The sequence below is a fragment of the Camelus dromedarius genome, chromosome 6, assembly GCF_036321535.1.
Source record: "Camelus dromedarius isolate mCamDro1 chromosome 6, mCamDro1.pat, whole genome shotgun sequence".
Lineage (NCBI taxonomy): Eukaryota > Metazoa > Chordata > Mammalia > Artiodactyla > Camelidae > Camelus > Camelus dromedarius.
Window position 1 is genome coordinate 68,742,754 of NC_087441.1, and position 26,472 is coordinate 68,769,225.

The following is a 26,472-nucleotide window of genomic DNA, read 5'->3' on the forward strand; positions in this document are numbered from 1 at the left end:
GCCTGGCCCATTAGGAAAAGGTCTGCTGACCCCAGTGTAGACAGACAGACAACTCAACAATTAAAACAATGACTATGACAAGTATTAAGATGCGGGAAGCAGACAGTCCTATGGGAATACATATCTGAGGGCTGAACACAATTCCAAGAAGAAGTGATGTTTATGCTAAGACCTGAAGAATGGAGTTGGCCAAATAAGGAATGATGGAAGCAACAGGGAAGAGTATTCCAGGTAAGGAAATATGTATCAAGGGCTGGAGGCAAGAGAGAACATGACACAGTATGGGAAGCTGAATGACATTCAGGTAGCTGGTATGTAGAACACTAAAGAGTAAGAATGGTAGAAATGAGGCTAGAAGCTTGGACGGTAGTTAGACCATGCAGGCTACATGAAGGATCCTGGTCTTAACTAAAGGGCAACAGAAAACCACTATAAGATTTAAAGAAGAGAGGTGACCTGATTCGATTTGGGTCCTGGGAAAATAATTGAAAAATACAACTCAAAAGGCCTAGTTAGATGTTGGTGCAGCAGTTTGGAACAGTGACACTAGAACCTGGACTTAGAAAGCAGTAGCAGGGGTAAAGAACCGAATATATCTGACATTAAGTGACAGAATTCATAGGACTTCTAGCACAATGGATGGCAGATGAGGAAGAAGCAGTTGAGATAACTGTAAAGAATGTCTGAGATGTATGCCTCGTACTGCATCTCAGAAGGCAAAGGAAGAGAGCGTTATGAGGAAGGAATGATCAACACTGTCAAATGGAGCTGGGAGTCAGGAACAATTTCAACATAAGGGTGAGGGTTAAGGCAGATCTAAGAAGCAAGTGGGATTTGTGGAAAGGAAGACAGTGAATATAAATGTTGTCCAGAAATATATCTGTGAAGGGGAGGAAAAAAAGGGTAAGAAATAGCCCATCATGGGAGAAATTTCTTAAGGTGGAAAGAGGCAGTGGAGACGAATAACTGATCAGTGGTAAGGAATAAGGTCAACAAGCCCTGGATTTGATGGAGTATACAGTCTTTTCTTATGACTTAAAAATACTCTTAAGAGTTTTTACTCCCTGAAATAATTCTTAAAATGACAGTTTTCAATCTCTTCAAATTATTTGCTTGTTGTGTTTTTTACACTAACATAAGGTCAAACACACCATTTTATTATTTATTAAATGAGATCCAACAAACTTAAACTCACCTCAAAAAAGCTCTCTACATACTGCAATATGTAAACACCACAATCACTGAAGTTGTTTTGCTGGGGTACTTTTGGATTAGAGCCTTTCATAACATCTTTGGAAAAACTTCTTTTGCTTCCTTTTTTAACTTCCCATTCCACCTCTAAATACCTGCAATGAAAGGTATACAGTAATATGCATACACCCACACACACACACACACACACAAATATACATAGTTTCTCATTCCCACCAGAATAAAGTACAGGCACAGCTTTTAACTTACTCTCTTAGAATTTTTACAACATTTGACCGAGAAGGGCCTCTGAGTGAGTCCATCAGTAGGATGCAAGGTCTGCAGGGTAGAAATGATGAATATTAATACTTTATGTTTAAAAGGCATAGAAAGCTGTGCATTAACCATAAAATTTAAAACCTGCCTCAGTAAAACCTGGGAGGAAAATAAATCTTTTATGCATAAACAACCTAATAATAATTAACTATACATGGTTATATTAAATACTGAATTATAGAATATTAATCTAACCATATCTAAGTGATGAATATATTTCACTGACGTTTCATAGTTAGTTTCTAAAAATATCACAAAATTTAGTAGAAAGCCAAAACAATTCTGAAAATTTGAACATCCCTATACTCCAAATTACCAAAAGTGGGGACCAGGTAAAAAGTAGAAGAAAAATAACTCCATTTTCAACTAAAATCTATTTTAGACAACAAAACAGGTAATCTTCACATAAAAGAATTAGTTTAGAGTCCAGTGTTTTGGGCAAGCTTCCACTTTTGAACACTCAATATAAATAACACTCAATCTTCAAACTTTGTTGTAAACCCAAGTAAGCGAGGAAGTATAATGTAGTGCAAAAAGTCCTAGAATGGTTAAAAATCTAGGTTCTTCCTGGCTAAAATTTTATGAGACCTGGAGAAAAATCTTTTAACTGCTCTAGGTCTTTATATTTTTCCTTTATAAATGAAGTTTGCATTTCAAATGCTATTAATGGAGTTTCAGCTAACATTTCCTACAAAAAGTCAAGAGATGAAGTCTAGGAATAGGTACTATTTTATCACCTAAGAAGTCTGGAGACCCTGAAAATCCTCTGAATATGTACATCTGAGAACCAAAATAGACTCACTCACACTAGGGTTCCCATCTGGAACCTGTCCCTTAGGACTGCCTTGAGTCACTCCACAGCCTTCACACAGTAGCTACAGAATCAGTGTAAACTCCAATTCCTGTGTTACCGATGTGAATTGAAATGACAGTTTTTTTGTCTTTTCCTGCTTCAACTCACTATATATCCAAAAGGGATAGTGGTTTTCTGTGCACATACGCACACATGGAAAATGGGCAAACGGAGAACTGAAACGATTTCCATTCTCGCCAACTCGATCCCTGGACACTGGGCATGATCCAATTTTCCTCACTGACCCTGAAAGCTTTTTGTGACTTTTGCTTAAGTACTTGTTTAAATTAAAACAGTACAGGGTTAATGTTTTATTCTAAGAGGGTACCTGAATAAAAATTATCATGTAGTTTGCAAGATATACAATTAATGCTTACTGTTTACAGATGGTAGGCTTTAAATGCCACTGTCCTATTTCTGAACTGCAGTTGTCATCAGCAAGGAAACCATCATCACTGCTATCATCCTGTAAAAGACAGCCTACTGTTAGCACTGAAAGCATACAGTCTAAATAACTAACAACTTAACAACAGCACTATTGAGGATAAACATCTTTGCAACAAAAATGTAAAGCAACTTCTTCTATTTAGGCAATCTGACATTAGAAAATGTATGTATGTCACTCCATTCCATTTATCTCATGCTACAACACTGGCATTTGAATGAAAAGAAACAGTCAATCAGATGTCTACAAAAAACTTGTTACATCTATTTACTCAATCTAAATTTTTAAAGACTAAATATAGTATGACTGATTCTTCTCCAGTCAAACACCACGGCTCTGATTTTAGGTATTTTCACAAAAATTTAGCTTGCTGGCTAGGACAACTGTTTCATAACAGGGCATGAGTGACATATTTATTATTCTTTCACACAAATTTTTTTCATATCAAAACATTTAAAGGGTTTTTAGAAACACTGTTTTACTCAACAAAACCATTTATCCACTTCACTTGAGAGAAGATGGCTTTATGATACTGTGCCTTATTCTACAAATTATCTTGAATGTAAAACAAACAAGACTTTTTCTGTTCTTTGGGGAAGCTTCCTGCAACCTTATGAAATAATCAACAGTAAGAATAACAATAACAACAACAATAATAATAATACACAATTAGAATAACTAGTTCATATAACTGCTATGATGAAAGGAGCATAATATGTAACCATTGTAAATCTTGAATGTAATCTAGACATGGGTCTGTATGTATTAAACAAAAAACTATCTCACAGCCACACACTGTAGACCAACCAACACTACAAAAAATGTATTTTGTTCACAAGAGGATTAAGTAAAAAGGAGAAATGGTACAAAGTTATCTTTACGACTAGATAAACTCAAAGTTTATCCTAACAACTAAGGAAAGGTCAGAGTTAAAGAAATGGTATAAACTTTTCTCTCAATATAAAGCCCTGTTTAACTAAAATTATATTTTCAAAAATATACTTTATTCTTGATGTTAATAAAGTTTATTAGAGCAAATGTGACTCTAAGGAAATATCAGAATTGACCTATGTAGTTTTAACTACATATTACCTGCTCCTGCCATGATACATACACACTAAATTAGATCAAAGAAAAAGAATCACTAGAAAGTGTAAAAAATAATATAATTTTGCTATGCTTGTTCACTACATAATCGAAAATGTAAACATTTGCCTCCTAAGTCAGTCCAAAGGTAAAGTATGGTCCGCAAATGCTTTAAAAGAGAAAGGGGAAGGGGTGTGACTGGGGTGGTGGGGGCGGGAGCTGGGTTGGGGTGGGAGAATTAATCTGACATTAAAATTTTCTAAGGTGCATTAACCCACAATAGCAAACAAAACAAAGAAAAACTCTCAAACAAAAAATAAAACAACACTAATAATTTTTATCATGGCAACTTCTGAACTGAAACCTGAATTTGTGTTTTGAGATGAGTTCCAAATCCAGAAGGCGTAAGTTACTGGTTGAAGGAACTGCCTACAAGACTCCAAATAAAACCTATTAATTAGATAAAATATTAGAACTTTTGGTCAAGCGTTAGATTTTTCACCTGGTTGTCCTGATCTTCTGAGAAGTCGATGAGTTCATCTTCAAGCATTTTACTACCTTCAGCTGATTCTTCACTATAGTTTAGTCTGATTTTACTTAAGCCATCTGTATCAATAAGAAACATTATATAATTTTTAAAAAGAACATGCACATAACTTAAGAGTATATGATGTTAAAATTAATGCTTATAATTAATTATACTAAATATGAATACAAAAATCTGTCTTCACATATATCACAAATATAAAGTAAGTTACTTTTAATAAAAACCTGGACTGACATGTCATTTACAGAACTATTTCTACTCAGACCCTGAAACTTGTTAAAATTTAAAAACTGGGTATCAATTATATTATTAAATACTTATATATATATTTAAATACATATATATAAATAAATGTTGTGCTAGGTATGCTAGAGATATCTTTAATAACAGTAACTACAATAGTCTGAAAATAACTCAAATGTTCAATAACAAAGAACAGTTAGCAAATATAGAACATAAAATTAATTATTGTACATTTAAAAAATTAAAATTGTAAAAATATGGAAAATTGTATAATACAAGTTAAAAAATGACTAAAACTAAGTAAAACAGGTCTGCTTTTGAACAAATAATTTTTAAAAATACATAAAGATGGAAATAATCATCATAAGATAGTAGTTACGGACAAGTTCCCCAGGTCTATATTTTTCCTTCATGTTTGGTTTATTAATAGATTTTTTTCAATAAAAATAAAACAACAAAAGCCAGTGTAGGTCCTGATAGTATGAAAATAATTGACTCAAAAGAAATATTTGTAATGAATTCTTTTAAAGGTTTGTTTCAAGAATCTAAATCCTTAAAAACCAATTATTTTGCTGAAAGAAGCTAATCACATAATATATTTTGAAGAAACAAGATTTCATGAAAATAATGAAAACTGAGTCAGGGACTATGATACCAAATATACAAATATTATGCTTTATTATAGAGCACACTATTTTCAAGTTTTTAAAAGCATGACTTCAAGATGTTTTGGACAGGATAAAACTTATTTTGGTACAAGCTATTAAAAGGGCACTAAAAATACTAACATACGCAAGATGGGATGGAAAGACAGCAAGATAAAACGTGCCCCTGAAAAGATATATTTAACATATATAAAAATCTATGCAGACATAGTAAACAATTTTATGGTTACTGGGGGAAAGGAGGTGGGAAGAGAGAAATTTGGGAGTTTGAGATATGCAAAGGTTAACCACTGTATTTAAAAATAGATTAAAAAAAAAAACTTCTGTATAGCACAGGGAACTATTTTCAATATCTTGTAATAACCTTTAATGAAAAAGAATATGAAAATGAATATATGTATATAATACATGCATGACTGGGACATTATGCTATACATCAGAAACTGACACATTATAACTGGCTATACTTCAATTTTAAAAAATCTAAATGTTGTGATAAAAAACACACTATTTAAAATAATAAAGCACTCATGGTGAATCCTTTTATTATGCAAAGAATAACCTTTTCAATTTATCTTTTTCAAAAATCTATATTTTTATGCTTTTTTGAAGCTAAAACACCTTTATTTGAATAAACTTTGTTCAAATCCTGTGGTAATTCAGTTAGTCATTACAATCAAGTTATTTCAGTAGCAAATTATTCCTACCTATACCTATCTATTACACAGAAACTTTGTCATATAAATATGAACTTTATACAAATAAAATACATGTGCATTGAAAAAAAGGAAGAAAAATAATTTAAATAGTGTAGTCAATTCCTTCAATTATTTCATTCAGTAAACGATAGCCCTGGTGTAAATTGAGGCACTAACTCAATCAGCTGCTCTCTCAATCAGAACCAGTTCCTGAGCTTCTTGTATAGTGAGATCATCTGAAGGTGTCAAGCGTAATTCTAGAGTTTAAACATACACATTTTCAGGTACCATACATAGCAAGACAACTATTTCAAATGGTGCTCACCTGAAGGAACAGCAAATGAAAGCAGTGATAACACAGATTATTATTTTCTTACAGCTGACCTTAAAAACCTAATCTGTTTGATAAGATACAACTCTACTTACTGTAGTATGTCCTCCGACATCACAGTCAATATTTATGACTGTATGTGTTCAATGGTTAAAATCGTATTAAAACTATCTAAAATGCCTCATTTAAATCCTGTCAACTATACTCCCAGACCAAATAGAAATTGGTTACTAAGACACTAATCACAATCACAAAAATTTCCACAAGCTCTCCTTGTAATAACTTTAATGTCATCATTTTATCTAGGATAGATCTGCTTAACTATCCTCCCTGAGGCAGTAAAGGATCCTCTACAGAGCACTCTTATCTAATGTACTTTTGGGTGATTGATCCCTTGGAAACATCTGATAAAAGATATGAGAACTTGTTCCTGAAAAATATACACCCATTCTAGAGAACCATTTTTCAAACTGTGGGACACTATCATCACTGAATTAAGATAAGCATTAAAACAGAAGGGAATATATCAGTGTATCATGTACAATAAAGTTAAATTAATTTCCTTTAAGGAAGATATAAGACAGTTACACATATACTAAAAACAAAACAAATGCACAAACTATAATTTTAAAAAGAAGAATAAATACAATAAACATACTCAACGGGCAAACTACATAAAGCAGATATTCTTTACTTTGGTCTCCATCAGGATTTGTTAGGATATTTATTCAAATTTAACTGGTTACTACTCAACTAGAACATTAACTTGTAGGAGAGGGCCAATAGGAATTTCTGGGGTTTGTATATATGAACATATGAAAGAAGTCCTAGGCTATTTTTATCCCATTGCTGTGTTTTAAGTCATGCACGTTATTTCTTAAGTTGAATTTACATTTAACTGTATGAAATTATTGATCAAAAAGGAACTTAAAAATGTCTTATGGAGATATAACTCATATACCATACAATTCACCCATTTAAAGTATATAAGTGGTTTTTGATTTACTTACACATATATGTGCAACCATCACAAGAGTCAATTTTAAAACATTTTCAAAATGTTTTAAACCTCAAAAAAACAAAAAGAACATCGAACTCTGTATCCTTCAGCTATCACTCCCTTCTCCCCATATTCCTGTCTCCCCAACCCCCACCAGCCCTAAGCAGCCATTTATTCTAGATTTTCCTGTTTGGGAAATTCATACAAATGGAATCACATAATATGTGGTCTTTTGTGACTACTTTCACTTAGCATGATGTTTTCCAGTTTCATCCATGTTGTAGCATGCATCACTACTTCATTTCTTTTTATGGCCTAATAATAACCCATCAGATGGATAGACCACCTTTTGGTTATCCATCAGCTGATGAACATCTGGATTGTTTCCACCTTTTGGCTATTATGAATAATGTTGCTGTAATGAATAATGTTGCTGTAAATGTTCATGCCCAAGTTTTTGTGTGGACATGTTTTTATCTCTCTTGGGTATTTATCTAGGAGTGGAACTGCTGGGTTATATGGTAACTCTGTTTAACATTTTGAGGAACTGTCAAAACTTGTCTCCCAAAGCAGGCCACACCATTTTACATTTCCACTAATAATATATGAAGGCTTTCATTTCCCCACATCCTCACCAACACTTTTTGGTAACTGACTTTTTGATTCTAGCCATGCAAGTGTGGCTATGAATCTCTTTATGGTTTTGATTTACATTCCCTTATGACTAATGGTGTCCACCCTCTTCTCATGTACTAACTGGCAGGACTTTGGTTTAAAGGCAATGAGAGACAGTGCATGCTGCCTTGAAGGCTTAATATTCAGAGTGCCCCAAATGGTAATTAATCTGTAATGTGGCTATTCACTGCCTCTTTTATATTTTTTCTATTCAAATATTAAAATACTAAAACTGAAAACAATTACAATCAGAATTTGGTGATTACCTAATTTGCCTATCTTCACTTCCTGTCAGAGGATAGACTAGGAAGTGAGCTAGAAAAGGTGGTACAGTTGACCCTTGAACAACACAGGTTTGAACTGCACTGGTTCCACATACGTATGGATTTTTTTAAAAATAAGTATGTAATACAGTATTTACACAATCTGAGGTTGGCTGAATCCAGGGATGTGAATCTGCAAATGTGGAACTGTTTAATGATACCAAGGGCCAACTGTCAAATTATACATGGATTTTCGACTGTCTAGACGGTCAGTCCTAAACCCCACATTATTCAAGGGTCAACTGCATTTATCTGTTTGGCTTTTGATGTACTTTTTTTTGCTTTATCTCTTAAATTTCCCCCTTCTGCCTCTTATCTTATACCCCCTAGAGGGCAAAAAGACCAACAATCATAGGGCTAATGTCAGCTTTATGCAACCTAGTATCTCAAACAAACAAAAGTGATATTATAAGGGTTCAGCAACAGCTTTCTGACTTACTAAAATAATACAGGATGGCAGACATACCAAGAGTATGTTCAGAATTCACAATTTTTGATAAGGTCTTTCCGAGTTCACATAATTTCTTCTATGACTTACACTGAGTATTTTTCCTCCACAGAAAATTTATTAGATCTATTCATAGTTCAGTAAGTTTGAAAGTACATACTACAGCATATTATGGGTTTAGAAAGTAGACTATCTTACTTTTGTTTGGAGTGGAAATTATGTAGCTGCCTTGATATAAAATTTACCTATTTGAAGAGAAACCTTAGATTTCTATAACAAGGTCAGAAATATGGAACTGGTTCAAGGGAAAAAAAAATTATTAGAACTGAAGGGAAATAAAAAAGCAGAGGTTGGATCAGTGCCCTTCTTCCCATTGAAAACCATGAATAAGAGTGAGGAATAGGAACTAACCTTTAGTTTGAATGTCAACAACTATTTGGAGGAGAAAGCTTTAATTTCTGCCTCTTGCCACTTGATCTCAATTTGCTCATCTGTAAATTGAGAAGATCGAACTAATTCGCCTTACAGATCTAAGACTGTGCATCTACTGTATATGCTGAATAAGTAAATTTCCATGAAATAAAAATCAATCCAAGTTCCTATAAATGGAAAATGTAGACCTTGTACTACAATTTTAAAACTGCACTCTCTGTAAGGGTGAGAGGAGGAGACTGACTATCAAGGGGGCACAAGGGAATTTTTTGGAGTAAAGGAAAGGTTCTAAATCTTGATTGTTATAGTGATTACATGACTGTATACATTTATCAAAGCTCACTGAGCTATATTCATGAGTGAATGTTATTGTAAGTAAATTATACCTCAATAAACCTGACTTTTAAAAAGTGCACCCTGAAATCTTAATCCTATTTCTAAAAATATCCAACTTATTCTGAATTCTTTGATTCTTTAAAACATTTAGAAACATACCTGTATGGTGCATAGAACTTAAATATTCATTCTGTAGGCCATTCTCACTTTTAGTCCTATCAACAACTTTCTGGCATGCAGATTCTCCTTTATTCGATTCTTCATTTTCACTTGCAGTATGATTTATTTTTTTCAGACTACATTTCACACTGCTTATGTTTCTCCGATAACGAGGGTCACTTTCTTCCTGTTCATTATTTGAATCAATTACAGCTACGCAATGCTTTCTGTTTAGCATCTTCTTAATTACAGGCTTGGCAGAAGAGTTTTGTGAACAACTGTCCATTTCACTGGCTGAAGGAGAAGAAATACAACTGTCCTCTACAGTTGAACATTTTTGCATGACTGTGTTTTCATGGTAATGAGGATTAGGTTCATACTTTGGTTTTTCCAAACCAGGGAAACAAACAACAGCCAAAAACCAGTGTGCACTGTAAAAAACAAATGAAACTACTGAATATATTATTAGAAAAGTTTATTATATTTGGCAATAAATATTAAAATGTTTTTTCCTAAAGCTTTTGTAAACAAATTTATTAAGTATGCCCAATTTTTTCAATTCTCAAATTATCCACTTGTTTACATGATCGATTAACAGAATACAGTGTCTATTCAAAAATAACATAATTTTTGTCAGAATTACATAGTCTGCATTCACTTTTGCTAATAATCCTTTGAACCGTTTCTTGCTTTGAATGAAATTTTCATTCAAAATGAAATTCATTGTTTTTCAGGCAATTTAACAAAATGTGAAGTACATCTCTGCAATTCATCATTCCCAATTATGTTTCCTTTGCCCTATTTATGACAATAAAAAACTAGCCTCAAGATTAAAATGTCTTCAGAAGTCTAATTAGACTTTATAATTTTGAACATTTTCTAAATATTACACATAACTGCTTTTTAAAAACTTTTACCGCATCTGTGTTTTTCTTATTAATAAGGCAGGAATTTCTTAATACTGAAAATTCTTTGTCTCATGCTATATTGAAATAAAATATATTAAATTAAAATAATACATCCAATCTAATCATAACAAAACTTCAAGTATTAATAGGATTCCAGCTGTCAAGTGGGTGCTCATGATATAGCCAAATTCAGGTTATCACAGTTCCCAAAAGTAGGGTATAAGCCATGAGTAAGAAGCTGTACAGCTAATATTGGTTAATATTCATTAACCTAATGAATTTTATTAAAGGCTTACTATTTGGTAGGCACAGTATTATGTGCTGGGATATAATGAACAGGCTATACATGTCATATATTAGGGTGTTCAACAGATATTTACTGAATGAAAAATGAATTATCTTGACATGGATAAAAGTTATTCTATATTCTATTTCTGAAAAATGTCAAATTCCCCCAAGGTAATACTAAGAAACAGCACATCTCTTCACCAGACAGCATAAGCAGAAAGGCCACAGAGGCTGGCTTCATTGTCAGTGTTGTAAAGACCAGATGGAGGAATGCTGCTCTCCGTTTTTAATTATTAACCTCAGCATCCTATGGACTTAGGTCAGGCTGGGGTAGGAGAAGAGCAGCACACCACCTTCCTCACTTCATCAACTCTAAGACACAGCTGACTGGAAGGTTATCTCAATTTCAGAAATGTTAAAATGTGAAGAACGTGTTTTAAAAACTAGCTAAGTATGGTATAATACAGTGACTCTCAAAGTCTATCACAGTTCTAAACATTTTGCAGTTATGATAATATAGATAAGCCATAATTTTTCTGTTGCTTCACCTAAAAACTTGGAAAAATTCTTCCTGCATCTAGCTGAAAAGAGAAAGCTTTTGAGGTCACTTCCAACCTCCAAGAGCCAGGTTTTACTTTTATGATCCCTTTTAATAGCAGCTACCTTAACCTTAAGTCTATCCATGGGAGACGAGGCTAACACAAGTAACTTCACTTAAAGATGGATTAGATCTAAATGTTAAATTTCTGCTCCTGTCAATTATGACAACAATTTAAATTTTAAAAAGCATATAAACTTTTACCTTGAAGAAATTACGACCAGGAAAATTAAAAATAAAACAGATGACAAATATATGCCTATCTAACATAATTAGTGTATATAAGTATTTCTTTACATCTCAAAAAAAAAAAAGAACCCTCATGATCTGGAGGCTATTCTTCCCATCTACAAATGGATAGATCTCTTGCAGAACACTTTACTAACACCTTTGTTCATTATCTACCTTTCACCAAGATGACTGAAAGCAATGAATGTAGCTTCCCTCCACATCAGATACAGTGACAAAGAGGGATGTGCCTCTGTTGTTAAACTACGTGTGCCTCAAATTATATTTCTAATTTAAATTTTTATAATTAATTTCTGACAAATGGCTTTTTAGGTATATGCTCCCTTTAACCTAGTGGGAAGCTCACTTGTTAAGTTATATGACATTAATGTCAAGAAACCTTATTCTGAGGAAAATGAAGAAATTAAAGATTAGTTTTAAACATAGTTCTAAATTTTATTATGATACTATGTTTGACTTGAATATATAGCTTTGAAGGAGTTGGGCTTTACAGCCATAACCAGTGTTTTAATCTAGCCTACCTATCTTTGGCTGGGCTAATTAGCGAGCACAAGTTTTATGATTAAAGCATGACTTTAAATAAGCAGAATTTGATTATACCATAGAGTGAAATTTGTTTTTCATAGTGAGAAAAAAGAGCACATTCAGAAGCTATCCTGGCAGTCTTCTTAGACATAAACAATCATACAGAATATCAACTTCACACAAGGTTACTATGCAACCATGATAAAATGAGACAAAGTAAGGCCATTTCAAAATCTAAGCAGAGACAAATATAAGGTCACAATGCAACCCCCTAAAACACCAAATGTTCTTTTTTTGCTAAATGAGTGAATGTTACTTCTTCACCCAAACAAACCACTGCTTCCTTTGACCTCCCCCTAAACTGCCAAACCAAAGCCCAAATCCTGTTACAGGCTCTATCAACCACACTTTTACTGGGATGATCCACGGTTGCCCATGGTGTGTGTTCTCCCAGGGTCCAAGGAGTAACCCTCACTGTGCAACATTTATAGGGGTATTCCTGGGGTCTCCGGCTGGCAGGCGTAGGAAATTTTTAAAAATCCAATACAAAAACTCTCAAGTCTAAACTGTATAATACTACTATCCTATGTATCTATGCCTCTAGTCATTGGGTGAGAATAATACACACTGTTTAACTTCCCCAATTTACTTAGGAAATAGCTTTAAGTGGTAAACATGGTTTTCAATGAGCAAATGACATAAATCCAGCCACTTATTCTTCTTTTTGGTTAAGAGCTAAAGTATGCTTTAAACTAAAGATTCAAATTCTACTATGTGATCTAATCATCTTTCTCTAACCTTTTCTATAGGATGTTTGCTAGACACAAAGCACCATTTTAAAAAAATGACATTATTCCATACTGATGAATAAAATGAAACGTGAAAAGATCTATCTGGTGTCTCTAAAGTTCAATATCTTACATGAGTCACTGGAAAACCGCATTAATTTCCATAAAATAAGCAGTGTAAGTATAAATACATACAATAAGTATCAGAAAGAAGTTTAAAAATGGATGATTTATTCACCTCATAAACACATTTTCTAAAAACTGCCGTCACATTTACATAAGGGAAACTCTTACTCACGCTTCATTAAGGGGTACGAAAATAAAATCCTTCTCAAAAATGTCTACATGCCGGGTCCACGTTTTGACTCTCCCATGTCGCTTTTGTTGTATTCTGTAAGACAAGGGAGAAATTATCAAGCTTCTGAAATGTTTCTAGCATTTCAGCTTATATGCAGCAATTCATAAATCACGAAGATTAAGATGTTAATAGAGCAAAAAGTTCTGTAAGATGATTTAACAAGTTGTGAGAAGAAAGCAGAACATTTGAGATGGAGTAGGAAGATGTAAAACTGCCCATCACTGAATCTGGAAGAAAGAGGTTAATTCTTGCTACTACTTACTACAGTGGACCAGAGCTACTATTTTTATTGTTGCAGAACTGGTTTTAGCAATGATACTGAAAAGCATTTCAGACCATGACCTAAAACAACTGAGAAGACACCAGGAAAAGTGAGCAGTATCTTACACTACATGAATGAAGCAGGACAGACAACCAGCACTGGTCAAAACCAATCACTATCATCAACTCTAAGGTGTAAAATCAGGAATCACTGATATACTAGAAAATATTATTTACATAATGCATAGCTGCCATTAATTCAAGACACCTAACAGCACTTAGGGCAAAAAAAAAAAAAAAAAAAAAAAGTACCAATTCTTTGTGTATATCTTATGACCAATTACCAGAAAGTATTAAAGCCAGATGCAGTCACTATGTGGAGAGAAATTATAAACAAAATTACTCAGGCCTTATATGTAGAATAGTATTTCCTTAACTAGCGAGGGAATTATCCAAAGAACTTACTAAAATTACAGATTCACAGGCTCCTCTGTTAGATATTATGGATGGAACATCTAGGATTAAAACAGAACTATCTGTATTTAACTAGTATCCAAGTAATTTCACTTTTTTAAACTATCAGACATATTTGGGACATACTGATCTAGATATTACACCTTTATAAATTCCAGGTATTCTTGAGGCTTTAGAGTATTATCAATTATATTAGTTTTGCCAATTGATAATAGGACTAAATATTGTTACTTCAATACAAATAAGTTTAACTTGGTAAAATATCAGTTAAATGACTTACTACATCTTAAATATTTTCAAAGAGCTTGACTTACGATAGATTAGTTGTTTCATGAAGATTTCTCCTCTCTCTCTGATTAAGGCGTTTATAGAAAAAAGAACTGAATATATGAATTCGGTCAGCTTCTTCTTTCTTCAATTTTTCAAGCACCAAATATCTATTTTATAAAAAAAAGATTCCAAATATAATGAATTTAACATTTTACTTTATACTAAAAATAGTCACACAGTGATCAAATACCTATTTCCACCATCAATCTCTATTTCTTTAAACTTAAACAAGTTATTAACAAAGTTTATTTCATATTCCAGACAATGATTACTACCAGATTATTCTTAAGTAATGAGTTTGAGAGTAAAACTAGGATTTGAAAGATCTAATCCTTTTAAACAAGGGCACATTTATGAACATCAAAAGATTATTTAGCACAGCCAAAAAACAGAAATGACAGAAGTGTTCAACAACTGATAAGTGGAAAAACAAAATGTGATATATCCATAAATGGAATATTATTTGGCCATAAAAATAAAGTTCTGAAACATGATGTAACATAGAAGGTCCTTGAAAATATTATGCTCAGTGAAAGAAGCTAGTCCTCAAAGACCACATATTTTATGATTCCATGTATATGAAATGTTCAGAATATGCAAATCCACAGAGATAGTGCGGAGACTGGTGGCTGCCTAGAGCTGGGGGTGGGGCTGGAGAGAAATGGGGAGTCACTGCTAATGGGTAGTGAGGTTCTCCTGGGGAATAAAAATGGTCTAATGTCGATTATGGTGACAGAGGCACAACTGTATGAATATACTAAAACCCACTAAAAACCACTGAATTATACACTATAAATGGCTGAATCATAGGCTATGTGCATTATATCTCAATAAAGCTACTATCTTTATGTATCTTTATTTTGTTTTAAACAGTTCAGCTAATAAACCATGAAGATTCAGCCATAAATTATTTTTATAAAAACAGAAAAGAACCTGTACAGTGGTGAGGTTACAACAATGATTCTTTAAAGTGATCTTACATTAGTTTTCATTTTTTCTTGCCTTGTTTTTTTTTCTATAGGTCTACATCAAAACAAACAGCAATAATCCTTTAGATCACAAAGGGAAATAATGATACATTAAATTTAACTGTTTATGTTCCAAATTTCCTCAAAGGAGCTACACAAATTTCAAGCTTATGAATATATTCATTTATTAAAATGAGGATAATATAAAAGCCTTGTGAAATGTTACACAGAAACAGCAAATAGCCAGAGGGCACATTTCCGAGACCTGTCACTTTTATCATAATATTAGGTAATTCTAAAGCTTAAGTTCTGAGGAGGACATAACTTACCGATTTCTTGCCTTAGGGCAACTCAGTGTGCCCCCACAGAAGACACAAGACGGTGAATCAGCTCATGACAGAGTTTAAATCAACTGCTGAATTCTACATATATACTTAAAACAGAGCATGTAGTGAACGAGACTTGACTTTAGGGGCTAACCATCATAGGTGAGCCATGCTGCCTTTTACCAGCACAAACTACAATGGCTACTTTGTAAACTGAATCAAACAGACAAAGGAATAATTCAACTTAAACAAGGAAAGTTATTGGTGATTTAAGAAAACTGACTCTATTCTCTACTTCATATGTAAACAAATGCATGCCTTTTAATTTAACATAACTATTTTGTTTTTCTGATCTGATATACATCCGTAAGTATAGCCATGACTATACATAGTTCTGGGGTTTTTTATGTACATGTATTAGAACTATTCACTTTAGTTGGATAGCTCTGTCTCTTATTTTAGAATTAAAAGGAAAATCCAAGTTTATTACCAAAAAACCTGTGGGAATTTCTTTCATTGAGGCGCAGTTTTTTTCTTTCAGCGTGTATCATTTATTTAAATATTGAATGTCACAGTGAAGCAGTTCACTTGCTATTTTATAAAGTGGACAATCTAACAACTCAATCATGACATTTGATTGTAGGATGAAGTTAAAAGATGAATTTAAGGATCTGTAAGTAATTTTTATTAAAATAATTATTTTCTTCTCTGCATTGTAACATTCTCTAGATGTAATACCCTTCTATTTCTTATAATATTGGCAAACTTTAAAAGTTTGTTTCTAGCTTGTAGAGTTAGAAATGGAAAAGAACGAGCAGCTCTGATAGCAGCTGAATTACTTACTTTAATAGTGAAGTTTTAAGAAGTTTCCTCTTTTTAATTCACTTCTAAAAATGTCATGAGAAATATAAACACTGATTTTAAAAAAAAATCATGATTTTTGTTAGAATCTCTACTTTATTTGGAATAGTGATTTGCATCAGAAAAGGCAGAACTTGTAGACAATGTAAATTTACTGTATAAAATTTGTTTCAAAGTCTAACTATAAGATGTCAAGAAGCCTCCTGAAAATGTAAAGAATTTCAAGAGAATTAAAAAAAGACCATAAAATTTCTACTGTAATGCAAGAAGTGTAGATTACTGAAGTATGAAATAGAATAAACTAAAATGTAAATAAAATACAGGAGGTTCAACTTATTTTTTACCCAATTACATGCTTTCAAAAATAAACATTTTATATTAAAGATCTCAATAGGTTAAAAGTAAAAGAGTGAAGAAATATATACCATGCAAACACAAACCAAAAGAAAGCTGGAGGAGTTATATTCATTTTGAACAAAATAGGATTAAAAACAAGGAGATCATCAAGAATAAAGAGGAACATTATGTAATGATAAAGGTATTGATTCCCCAAGAAGACATAAACATGTATGTACCCAACAGAGCTTCAAATACATAGGAAGAAATAGACAAATCAATAATTATAGTTGGAGATCACAGACTTTCTCAATAACTGACAGAACAAGCAGAGAGAAAGTAAGGACAAAAATGGTCTGAATAGCAGTATCAAACAACTTGACCTACCTGATGTTCACAGAACAACACTTTTATCCAACAACAGCAGTGTTATTCTACACAGTCACAGCTTTTCAGTAGTTTGGTTTAAGGTAGCATATACTCGGATTAAGGGATAACATATTCTTTTTAAAATTATGGGGGAGAAAAGCATAATATAATTTGCACTATTAACCATTTTTAAGTGTGCAATTCAATAGTGTTAAGTATTTTCACATTGTTGTGAAAATGATCTCCAAAACTTCTTTATTTTGCAAAACTGAAACTCTATGTCCATTAACAACTCCCTTTTCCCGTGCCCCTCAGCCTCTGGTAACCATTACTTTTTTTTTCTATGAATTTGACTACTTCAGATATCTCATGTAAGCAGAATCATACAGTGTTTGTCTTCTTGTGGGTATCTTATTTCACTTTGCATAATGTCTTCCAGATTTACCCATGCTGTAGCATGACAGGTTTCCTTCCCTTTTAAGGGTGAATAATATTCCATTGTATGTATATACCACATTGTGCTTAATACACTCATCCATCAATGGACATCTGGGTTGCTTCCACTTCTTGGCTATTATGAATAATGCTACTATGAACATGGGTGTGCAAATATCTCTTTGAGACCCTACATTCAATTCTTTTGGACATAAACCCAGAAGTGAGCTTGCTAGATCATACAGTAGTTCCGTTTTTAATTTTCTGAGGAACTGCTATACTGTTTTCTGCAGAGGCTGTACCATTTTACACTCCCACCAGCAGCGCACAAGGGTTCCAATTTGTTCACATTCTCTCCAGTTCTTTTCTGGGTTTGGGTTTTTTGTCTTTTTGATAGTGGCCATCTTAATGAGTGTGAGGTGATAACCCATTGTAGTTTTGATGTGCATTTCTCTGATGATTAATAATGTTGAGGATCTTTTCATATGCTTGTTTGACATTTTTATGAGAGAAACAATACCTTTTGATTTACCTATCAAGAACTTTGAACTTGTCCTTGAATGTGTCTGTTAGGTCTCAAAGGATTCTATGTCTGCAAAGTTAGGCATTTAAAATCTAGGACAGTTTCTCTCGCCAGCATGTCTCTGACACATTTTATAACTTACTGAAACATAATCCATTTCCATTAAATCTTCAAAAGGAAAAACAGTTCCTTTGGAAAGGGGGTATAGTTAACACAAAAAGGAGTATAATATTACTCCATGATGTTGAGTAAGTAAATCCTGTTTATTGATGGTGTTGTTGAGTTCTTCTCTATCCCTGTTAATTTTGTTTAGTTGTTCTATCAACTGTTGATAGAGGGAAATTAAAGTACCCAGTTGTATTTGTGGACTTGCCTGTTTCTCCTTTTAGATCTATCAGTTTTTCCTTCACGTATCTTGTAGCTGTACCGTATGGCACGCACCTATTTAGTATTACTAAATCTTACTGGTGGATTAACTTCCTTATCATTGTACAATGTCCCTCTCTATCCCTGGCAATTGTCTTCCTCTCAAATTTACTTTATCTGATATTAATATATAACTCCTGCTTTCTTTTACTATTTGCATTGTATATCTTTTTCCATCCTTTCCTTTCAATATATATATATATATCATTATCTTTAAGTGAATTTTTTCTAGACAGGACATAGTTATGTTCTTTCATTCACTCTACCAGTCTTGGTCTTTTGATACATTTAGTGCATTTAAATTGAATGTAGTTAGTGATATGTTCTGTCTTCTAGTTCACTGATTCTCTCCTCTGTCCTCTCTATTCTGCTCTTGGGCCTAGCTGTTAAAGTTATTTGTTATGGTAGTCTTAGTTCTAAACTTTCCATTTCTTTCTTCTTTATATCTTCCTACATTTTTCAGAGGCTTCACACCTATATTCTTAACTATTCCTTAAAGAATTCTTATGATGAATCCTTTAAAATCTTTGTCAGATAGTTCTAATATCTGTGCCATCTCAGTGCTGACTATTGCCTTTTCTCACTCAATTTGAGATCTCTCTGGTTCTTGGTGAGACAAATTTTCAATTGAAATCTGGGTTATTTGAGGATTATAAGATTCTGGATCTTATTTAATTCTTGTGTTTTAGTAGGCCTCCCCTGGCAGCATATTCCAGTGGGTGAAGTGACACCACTCCACTACTGCCAAGTGGGGGATAGAAATTCAGGTTCTCTGGTAGGCCACCATTAATATCAGAGGTAGAAGGGCTCCATGTGACTGACAGGTGGGGATGGAGGCTCCCTACAAGGCCTCCACTGATACCACCTCTGCTGGATGGGGGGGAAGGAAGGATGCCTCAGTTTCCCCCAGAGACCAGGATGCAAGTCCAGTTATACATTTGATCTTAATTAGCTCAGGACCATTGTGCCGCAAAGTTATTCTCAGCCTTTATCTGCTTAACCTCTGCTGAAATGATATCACCAAATGTACCTTTAAAGCTTTCACCTTTGAATTTCTCTTGTTACCTCTCAAATACCTTTAGAATTTATTTGTGGGAGCCTCTTTCCTTCCTGTTTATCTCTTAAAATCTACTCAAGTTCTGTCCTTACAGCTGTTTTTCTCACTCTATATCCCTACCTATGCAATTTCATACATTCTCGTAATTAAACTATCACTTGTAAAGTAAAGCCTGACCTCTAGAACCATATATACAACTGTTTGGCACTAACCCTTTCGTTGTATCACAGTTATCTAAAAGGGAAGTTGTCCCCTCTTCCACCCAAACCTGTTCTGCATCTACATTCATTGCTTCAGTTAGTGGCAAAATCATTTAGCACATGTCACTAGTAAGAAAACTAGGAGTTATTTGGCACCTATTTATTTTTCTCCTGTTTAATATCCACTCAATCAGTCCTGGACTCCTGCTAAACGACTCAACCTCTTAAATTATTTAATTATTTCCTCTTCACTCCAACTATTTAATTAGGCTTCTTATATTACCTTAATTCAGCTTCCTTAAATCATCACTTATCTAGACATCCACAATGAACATGCTTCTCAAAATATACACCATTTTTCTAATCAAAAACTCTCAATTCTTTTTTTTTATTTTTGGTTTGCTTTTGTTTGTTTGTTTGTTTGTTTGTTTTGGGGGGGAGGTAATTAGGTTTATTTACTTACTTACTTATTTTAAATGGAGGCACTGGGGATTGAACCCAGGACCTCGTGCATGCTAAGCAGGTACTCTGCCATTGAGCTATACCCTCCCTCAAAACCTTTCATTCCTGATAACAATGTTTTCTTTCCCCAAACTATGGGTTTGTAGCATAGCAACCATTTGCAGGCTATAAAATCAACAGCAGCTTTTAACAACCAGTTAAAAAAAAATTGTCTTATGACATACATTTGAATAAACTAGAAAATATTAGAGCACTAGGTACAGTGAGAGTTAAGTTGTTTTGTTTCTTATACATCCAATTTTATATCACAAAGCAGTAAGCACATACACATTTAGACATGTAAAAACACACTGCACATACATGGATACGCATGTGTATTCTGAGTCATGATGTGAGCCCTTCTAGGAAAGCTTCTTGGTCCCTCACATTTCCCAGCCCCCAAAAGAGAACAAAGCTTTCTCTTTCTGCTATGTCTGCGCCCTTTTACTGCTTCCACCAATACTGTAACCCCATATTTGTGTTTCCTACAAGATCGTAAACTTCTAACATTACTTGGCACAAAATTGGCACATAGTGAAAATTAATTAAAGGAAACGAGTGAAATCATACTTTCATGCTTGGTGAATAAACTGATACCTAACATAGGGTAGTAATAATTTTAGAGGCTTAAAGCACTAGAGCAATAACAATATAATAAACTATAATTTATGAACACTTTGCATGTGCCAGGTATTCTCCCTAGCACTGGAAATGTGTATCTTATTTAATTCTCATGATCATTTTGGATATTATTATTCGTCCCATTTTTTAAAATGAAAAAACACAGGTAGACATTAAATAACTTCCCAAATGTCACATAGTAAGTGGCAGTGATGGAATTCAAAATCCAAACAATTTTGACTCTAGAAAACCAAGATCTACATTATAAAATGTTAAAAATTTGCTAAAAGGCTAGTAGAAAATTAACTTACTTCAAATAAAAGTCTATAATAACATCATTTAAAAATTCTCCTTCACTTAGACAATGCAGGTCCTCATTAGTAACAGAGATGCCTCCCTTAGCTGGAGGTGGTGGATATACTATCAATCTGTAACAAAATGTAAAAAAATAAGCAAATAAACAAACAAAAATATATATGTGTACAAAACTGAAATGTAATAAAATGGAGAAGAAATTTAAGAGTGGTACAAGCGCTCTCACTTTTCTACAGGGCCCATGAAGATGGTGTGGCTTTCTCCAGCTTCTTCCTCATCATCAAAAAACTGGAAGTCTTGTTTGTTTTTAAGTTGTATCTTAGATTCAAGTGCCACCTGGTAAAGAAAATTAAATTATCAATTCACAAAGTCAATTTGAAAAATTTTCAGTAAAAAGATAAAGTAGAAGGCAAGAATGCTTTCCAATTTTAAAAAGTTAAAAACAAGAAACAGGAAAAACCAGGGTCCACTTTCTTTTTATCTGTAGCTTCTATAACACTGGTACTCTTACAATTTTGTTCAACACTGGTTTTCCGATACCCTGTCTTCTACTCCCCATATTAAATTAGAGTATGTTAGTACAATCCTAATGACAGATATAGTGTTTTTTTCCTGTAGGAGTGGAGGCCTACCTCAGTTCAGTGGGTAGGCAATCCATGGACTGTGGGAGCAGAGGCTCAGGGAACACAGTCCACTGAGCTTCAGTTCTCCAGAATCAAGGAGTCCTTAAAGAAAGAGCCTTCCATTGGCATTTAAGTCTATCACTGCTGTGTTATGGCCCCAGCTGCTCTTTCCTCCTCTGGAATCATCTCCTGTAGCCAAATCTGCAAAGAAGGGGAATGGTTCCCCTTCTGCCTTCCGTTCTTCTCATCCCACTAACTGTGTGAACAGCTCTTCTGGTGAAGCCATGCTTAACTTCACCAATATTATGCCTTGGAAAGCCCTACTTCCAAATTTGCAAGCAGGTTGAAAGATTTAAGTACTTCTAATAAATTACCTCAGCAAACTTTAGTTGCTGTGGTAGGAGACAAATTTAGAGTATTTAAGCTATATTTGCATTATTTAACATTATAACGTTATAGTTACAATGTTATAGTTACACTGCGGCCTTTGATTCAGGTGGCTTCAGTGTTATCTACTACATGATTAGTTATTCTAGAATTGTTCAGAGTCAGAATCAAATAGTATATATTCTTTCAAGTTTTCAACTATGTATGTACATGTTACACATAAATGTATCTCAGCAACCAAAATTCCTTTATTTGTACTGAAGCCAATGACACCACTGGGAACCATCAGCAAATATAAAATAGAGTAACAATCAATTTCAAATAGTACTGTATGTGTATGTATGCTGAGAGTAGGGGAACAAGAAAAAAGTATGAGAGAAAAAGAAAGGAGACAAAAAGTAAGGACAAGGATAGACGGTGGAAAGGAACTAAAATAAAAACTTCTGAGATCTGTACCAATTACTTTGTGTCACAAATCACCTACCCACCATTAATGTTTTGACATAACACAATTTACAAATCACATATAAAAGCAAATAATTCTGAAATGGGATTAAAAAGATTTAACTCAAATGAGCAATGTAATAATGAAATGTATTTCCCTTTAAAGCTATTATTTAAAATTACATTAAAGATATAATTACATTTTTAATTTTGTTTTCTTTTTGCACACAACTTCCTTTGATGCTCTCTTCATAGGTTCTTGTGCAGGCAACAAGTCTGCTATTGGCTTCTTCAAAGGGAATTTTTGCAAAAAAATTGGACACATTATTCTTTATACCAATTTCAGTAATGATGTTTTCAAATATCATATTTGCTTGAGGATCAAGGCCATTTTGAAAAATCAGAATTATGTATTGTTCTTCCAAATCTGAAAGAAAATCAATATAATCTTAAGTCTGACAGAAAAAAAAAATTAAGTAGTTAGATACTAGAAAAAGAGGAACAATTAGTTACTTCCAAGAATATCACCAGAAATCCTGGTATAGATGTTCAAAACAGTGTTTGGCAGACAGTGGATATACAACAAATACTAGAATAAAGATCAATGACAGTGTCACCTCAGAAGAATAAGGTACCAGAACACATTACTCTAGCAGCAGCTCAAGAACAACTCTATTCATAGATGTAACTAATTTATTTCATCTAAATAGGATCCAAATAAATTTACTCATTTGAATATATAATCCATTAACATTTTTGTCAAACACAAATAAATTGCCTACTGAAGTATCTCCAGATTTAACTGTAAAAATTGCTATTCATTAATTTGCTAACTCCTATAGCTTCAATAACAGCTATCACTTACTCATCATTACACTAAAGTAGCAATTACTGAGGAAAAGTATTTATTTTACAACCAGTTATGCTATGCCACAAATGTTAGAAGGGAAGGAAAACAAACTGGAGAACCACATCTATTTATTGTAGAGGATAAAGACCTGTTCTATGAACTTTCAAATTTCCTATTCAGGTTAAGTTTCAAGGATTCCAGATTGACAGCTGATTTACAGTGAGCACTTCCATCAGTCCATTTAAAAAAAAAACAACACTCATTTTACTCAGATTATACAGTGTTAAATAAAGAGTATGTATCTTTTGAGTTTTAACCCATTCTGAAAACTTTCTAAATGGGTAAACTTGGGTTTTTATCTTCAGAACATCCACTTTCTGTGGTCTTTTCCTCATCTATAAAATGAGGGAAGTAATACCTATCTTACAAGGTCACTGTACGGGCTGTAGATAATATACACCTGCGGTATCTATCAAAGTGGACTCACACTCTACTAACCAATGTATTGTATGTGTTACTATATTTGATCTACATAACTTACTTGTTAACTTATTTATTCCTTTACAATCATTCCAAACTTTATCCTCCATGTGCATCTGCAGCTGCACGCTCAGCTTCTGATAAACTGCTGGTGTTGTCTGAAGAAACACTACTGGTAATTTTCGGACATTACACCATTCACATTTAGTCAGATCAGAGGTATTTAGAGTAATCCCTACAGGATCGTTTTCTGGTTCTGGAGAAAAACAAATGGAAATGGAAAGGGAATCAATTTTTAAGAGGCAAAATCATAAATGGAGGAAACTGTGGGGAAGTATAATTTTAAAGTTAAGTATATATTTATTAATGCTCGATAAGTAGTAACTCTGGTGGGAAACAAAGAAAAATCTTTGTATCTTAAAGAAGTGTCTACATTTTTTCCAAATGAAAGAGGATTTGCGTTGGTGGTATAGTGGTGTGCATAGCTGCCTTCCAAATGAAAGAGGACTTAATAAAATGCATTTAAAAAATCAAACTCAGCTTTTGTGATGTTACAGAATGAAACTGCAGTATTAAGATATATGCCCTCTGTTAAGATGCATGTAATAACTAATGATCTTAGTGAATTCTATGAATATTGTTTTATTCTTTATTCCAGTAGTGTTACAGTGTAAACAAAGCTTTAGTGAGCAAAAGGACATAAAGAGCTTACCTTCCAGCTGTATCTTGATAAAATCTAAAGAAAACTGAAAAATAAGATAAATTAGTAACACTCATAGATTTTTGAAGATTTTGCTACAAACACCCTAAATGACATGTTATTTGGAACTCAGACTACAGAAGATTAAAAAACTGATTCATGTACCACGTGCTTAAACACAAGATGAGATTCTGCATTCCCCCTCTGCCAATGATCTCTCAAAAAGGCAAGTTTCACCTTCTTTATTCAATTGCTCTGAACATTTCTCATATCACTGGTTTATTTCTTACAACTTTAAAGAGAAGTTGACAGACTATTACAACAAACACCTGAATAATCCTTACCTAGATTCACTCTTACAATCTTGCCAAACCTGCTCCATCACACTTTGTATATATATACACACTTCATTTTTTATCCCTAAATCTTTCAACAGATACCTCCCAAGAACAAGGCCATTTCTCTTAACACAACCAAAACATCACTACCACATCTAAGAAAATCAAGATTAATTTTGTTCAACACAAAGTGAATACTCAGATTTCCCCAACTGCTCAAAATTGTTCTTTACTGCTGTTTTAACTTTTCCCCAATCCATGACTCTGTCAAAGTTACATTTGTCCCTTCTGTCTACTCCGGTCTAGACCAGAATCTGCCTCCCTCTGTTCTTCTTGACATGGCCTTCGAAGAATCCAGGATAGGTTCTGCAAAATGTACATCTTGGACTTGTGTCTCCTCATTTTATAATTCAGGCCACATATTTCCAGCAAATACAGCACACAGGTGATGTCTTACCCCACTACGTCACTTAGAAGGCACACGATATCAGGCTGTCTCACTACTGTTCAAGCTTAATCACTTGGTGAGGGCAGTGTGCCAGGTCTTTCCACTGTAAACATTTCTTTTCCCCTTTGTAAGTAAATAGTAATTGCAGAGAGATACTTGAAAACTTGTCAATATCCTGTTTTCTAATAACCTTTTGCCCAATGGTTTCGGTATCCACTGAAGATCTTGCCTGAAGTCAGTTATTACTGGTGGTCATAAAAAGGTGATTGTCTGATTATTTTAATGTAGAGAAGGCACATTAAGCCTGATACAACCTGAATTAATGCTCATTTTGTGTGTTTACATTTAAGTCAAGAGCATCAAAAAAGGAGATAAGAACTTCAATATGCATTTTTTAAAAAGTTGGAGTGGTATCTAGACGGATAAATAGATATAGGAAAAGAAAGTTTGGTAAAATGTTAATGGCAGAGTCTAGCTGGCAGTTTTATGAGTATTCACTGTAAAATCTTTCAACTCCTCTGTTTTAAAATTTTCACAGTGGGAAAAAAGGAAACAAGGAAATATACAATAAATCTACGTGTCATTACAACAGTTGCAAAGTCTAGAGTGTCACTAAACATACCTCCTAAAGATTGTGCTTGAAAATAATATTAACTGGTTTCAATGGAAAGTAACAGGTTAATTGGGGACACTAAGAATGGGTATTTGTAGCTTGGA

At 33.5% G+C, this 26,472-nt stretch overlaps 1 protein-coding gene across 5 annotated transcripts in view; it reads right to left on the reverse strand.

Moving 5' to 3' along the window:
- The window catches only part of SENP6 (SUMO specific peptidase 6), a 108,210-nt gene that overhangs the window by 2,341 nt on the left and 79,397 nt on the right, over positions 1-26,472 (reverse strand). For 4 of the 5 annotated variants that reach the window (XM_031455951.2, XM_031455950.2, XM_010998731.3 and 1 more), the window contains 12 exons: positions 24,982-25,015; positions 24,331-24,525; positions 23,140-23,366; positions 21,712-21,821; positions 21,482-21,598; positions 14,532-14,654; positions 13,423-13,515; positions 9,769-10,199; positions 4,414-4,517; positions 2,758-2,846; positions 1,462-1,530; positions 1,196-1,346 (listed from right to left, as the gene is read on the reverse strand). In XM_031455951.2, coding sequence (XP_031311811.1) covers positions 1,196-1,346; positions 1,462-1,530; positions 2,758-2,846; positions 4,414-4,517; positions 9,769-10,199; positions 13,423-13,515; positions 14,532-14,654; positions 21,482-21,598; positions 21,712-21,821; positions 23,140-23,366; positions 24,331-24,525; positions 24,982-25,015 — 1,743 coding nt within the window. Of the gene's footprint in view, positions 1-1,195; positions 1,347-1,461; positions 1,531-2,757; positions 2,847-4,413; positions 4,518-9,768; positions 10,200-13,422; positions 13,516-14,531; positions 14,655-21,477; positions 21,599-21,711; positions 21,822-23,139; positions 23,367-24,330; positions 24,526-24,981; positions 25,016-26,472 lie in introns of those variants that run through there. The other variant, XM_031455953.2, reaches the window with a different exon arrangement.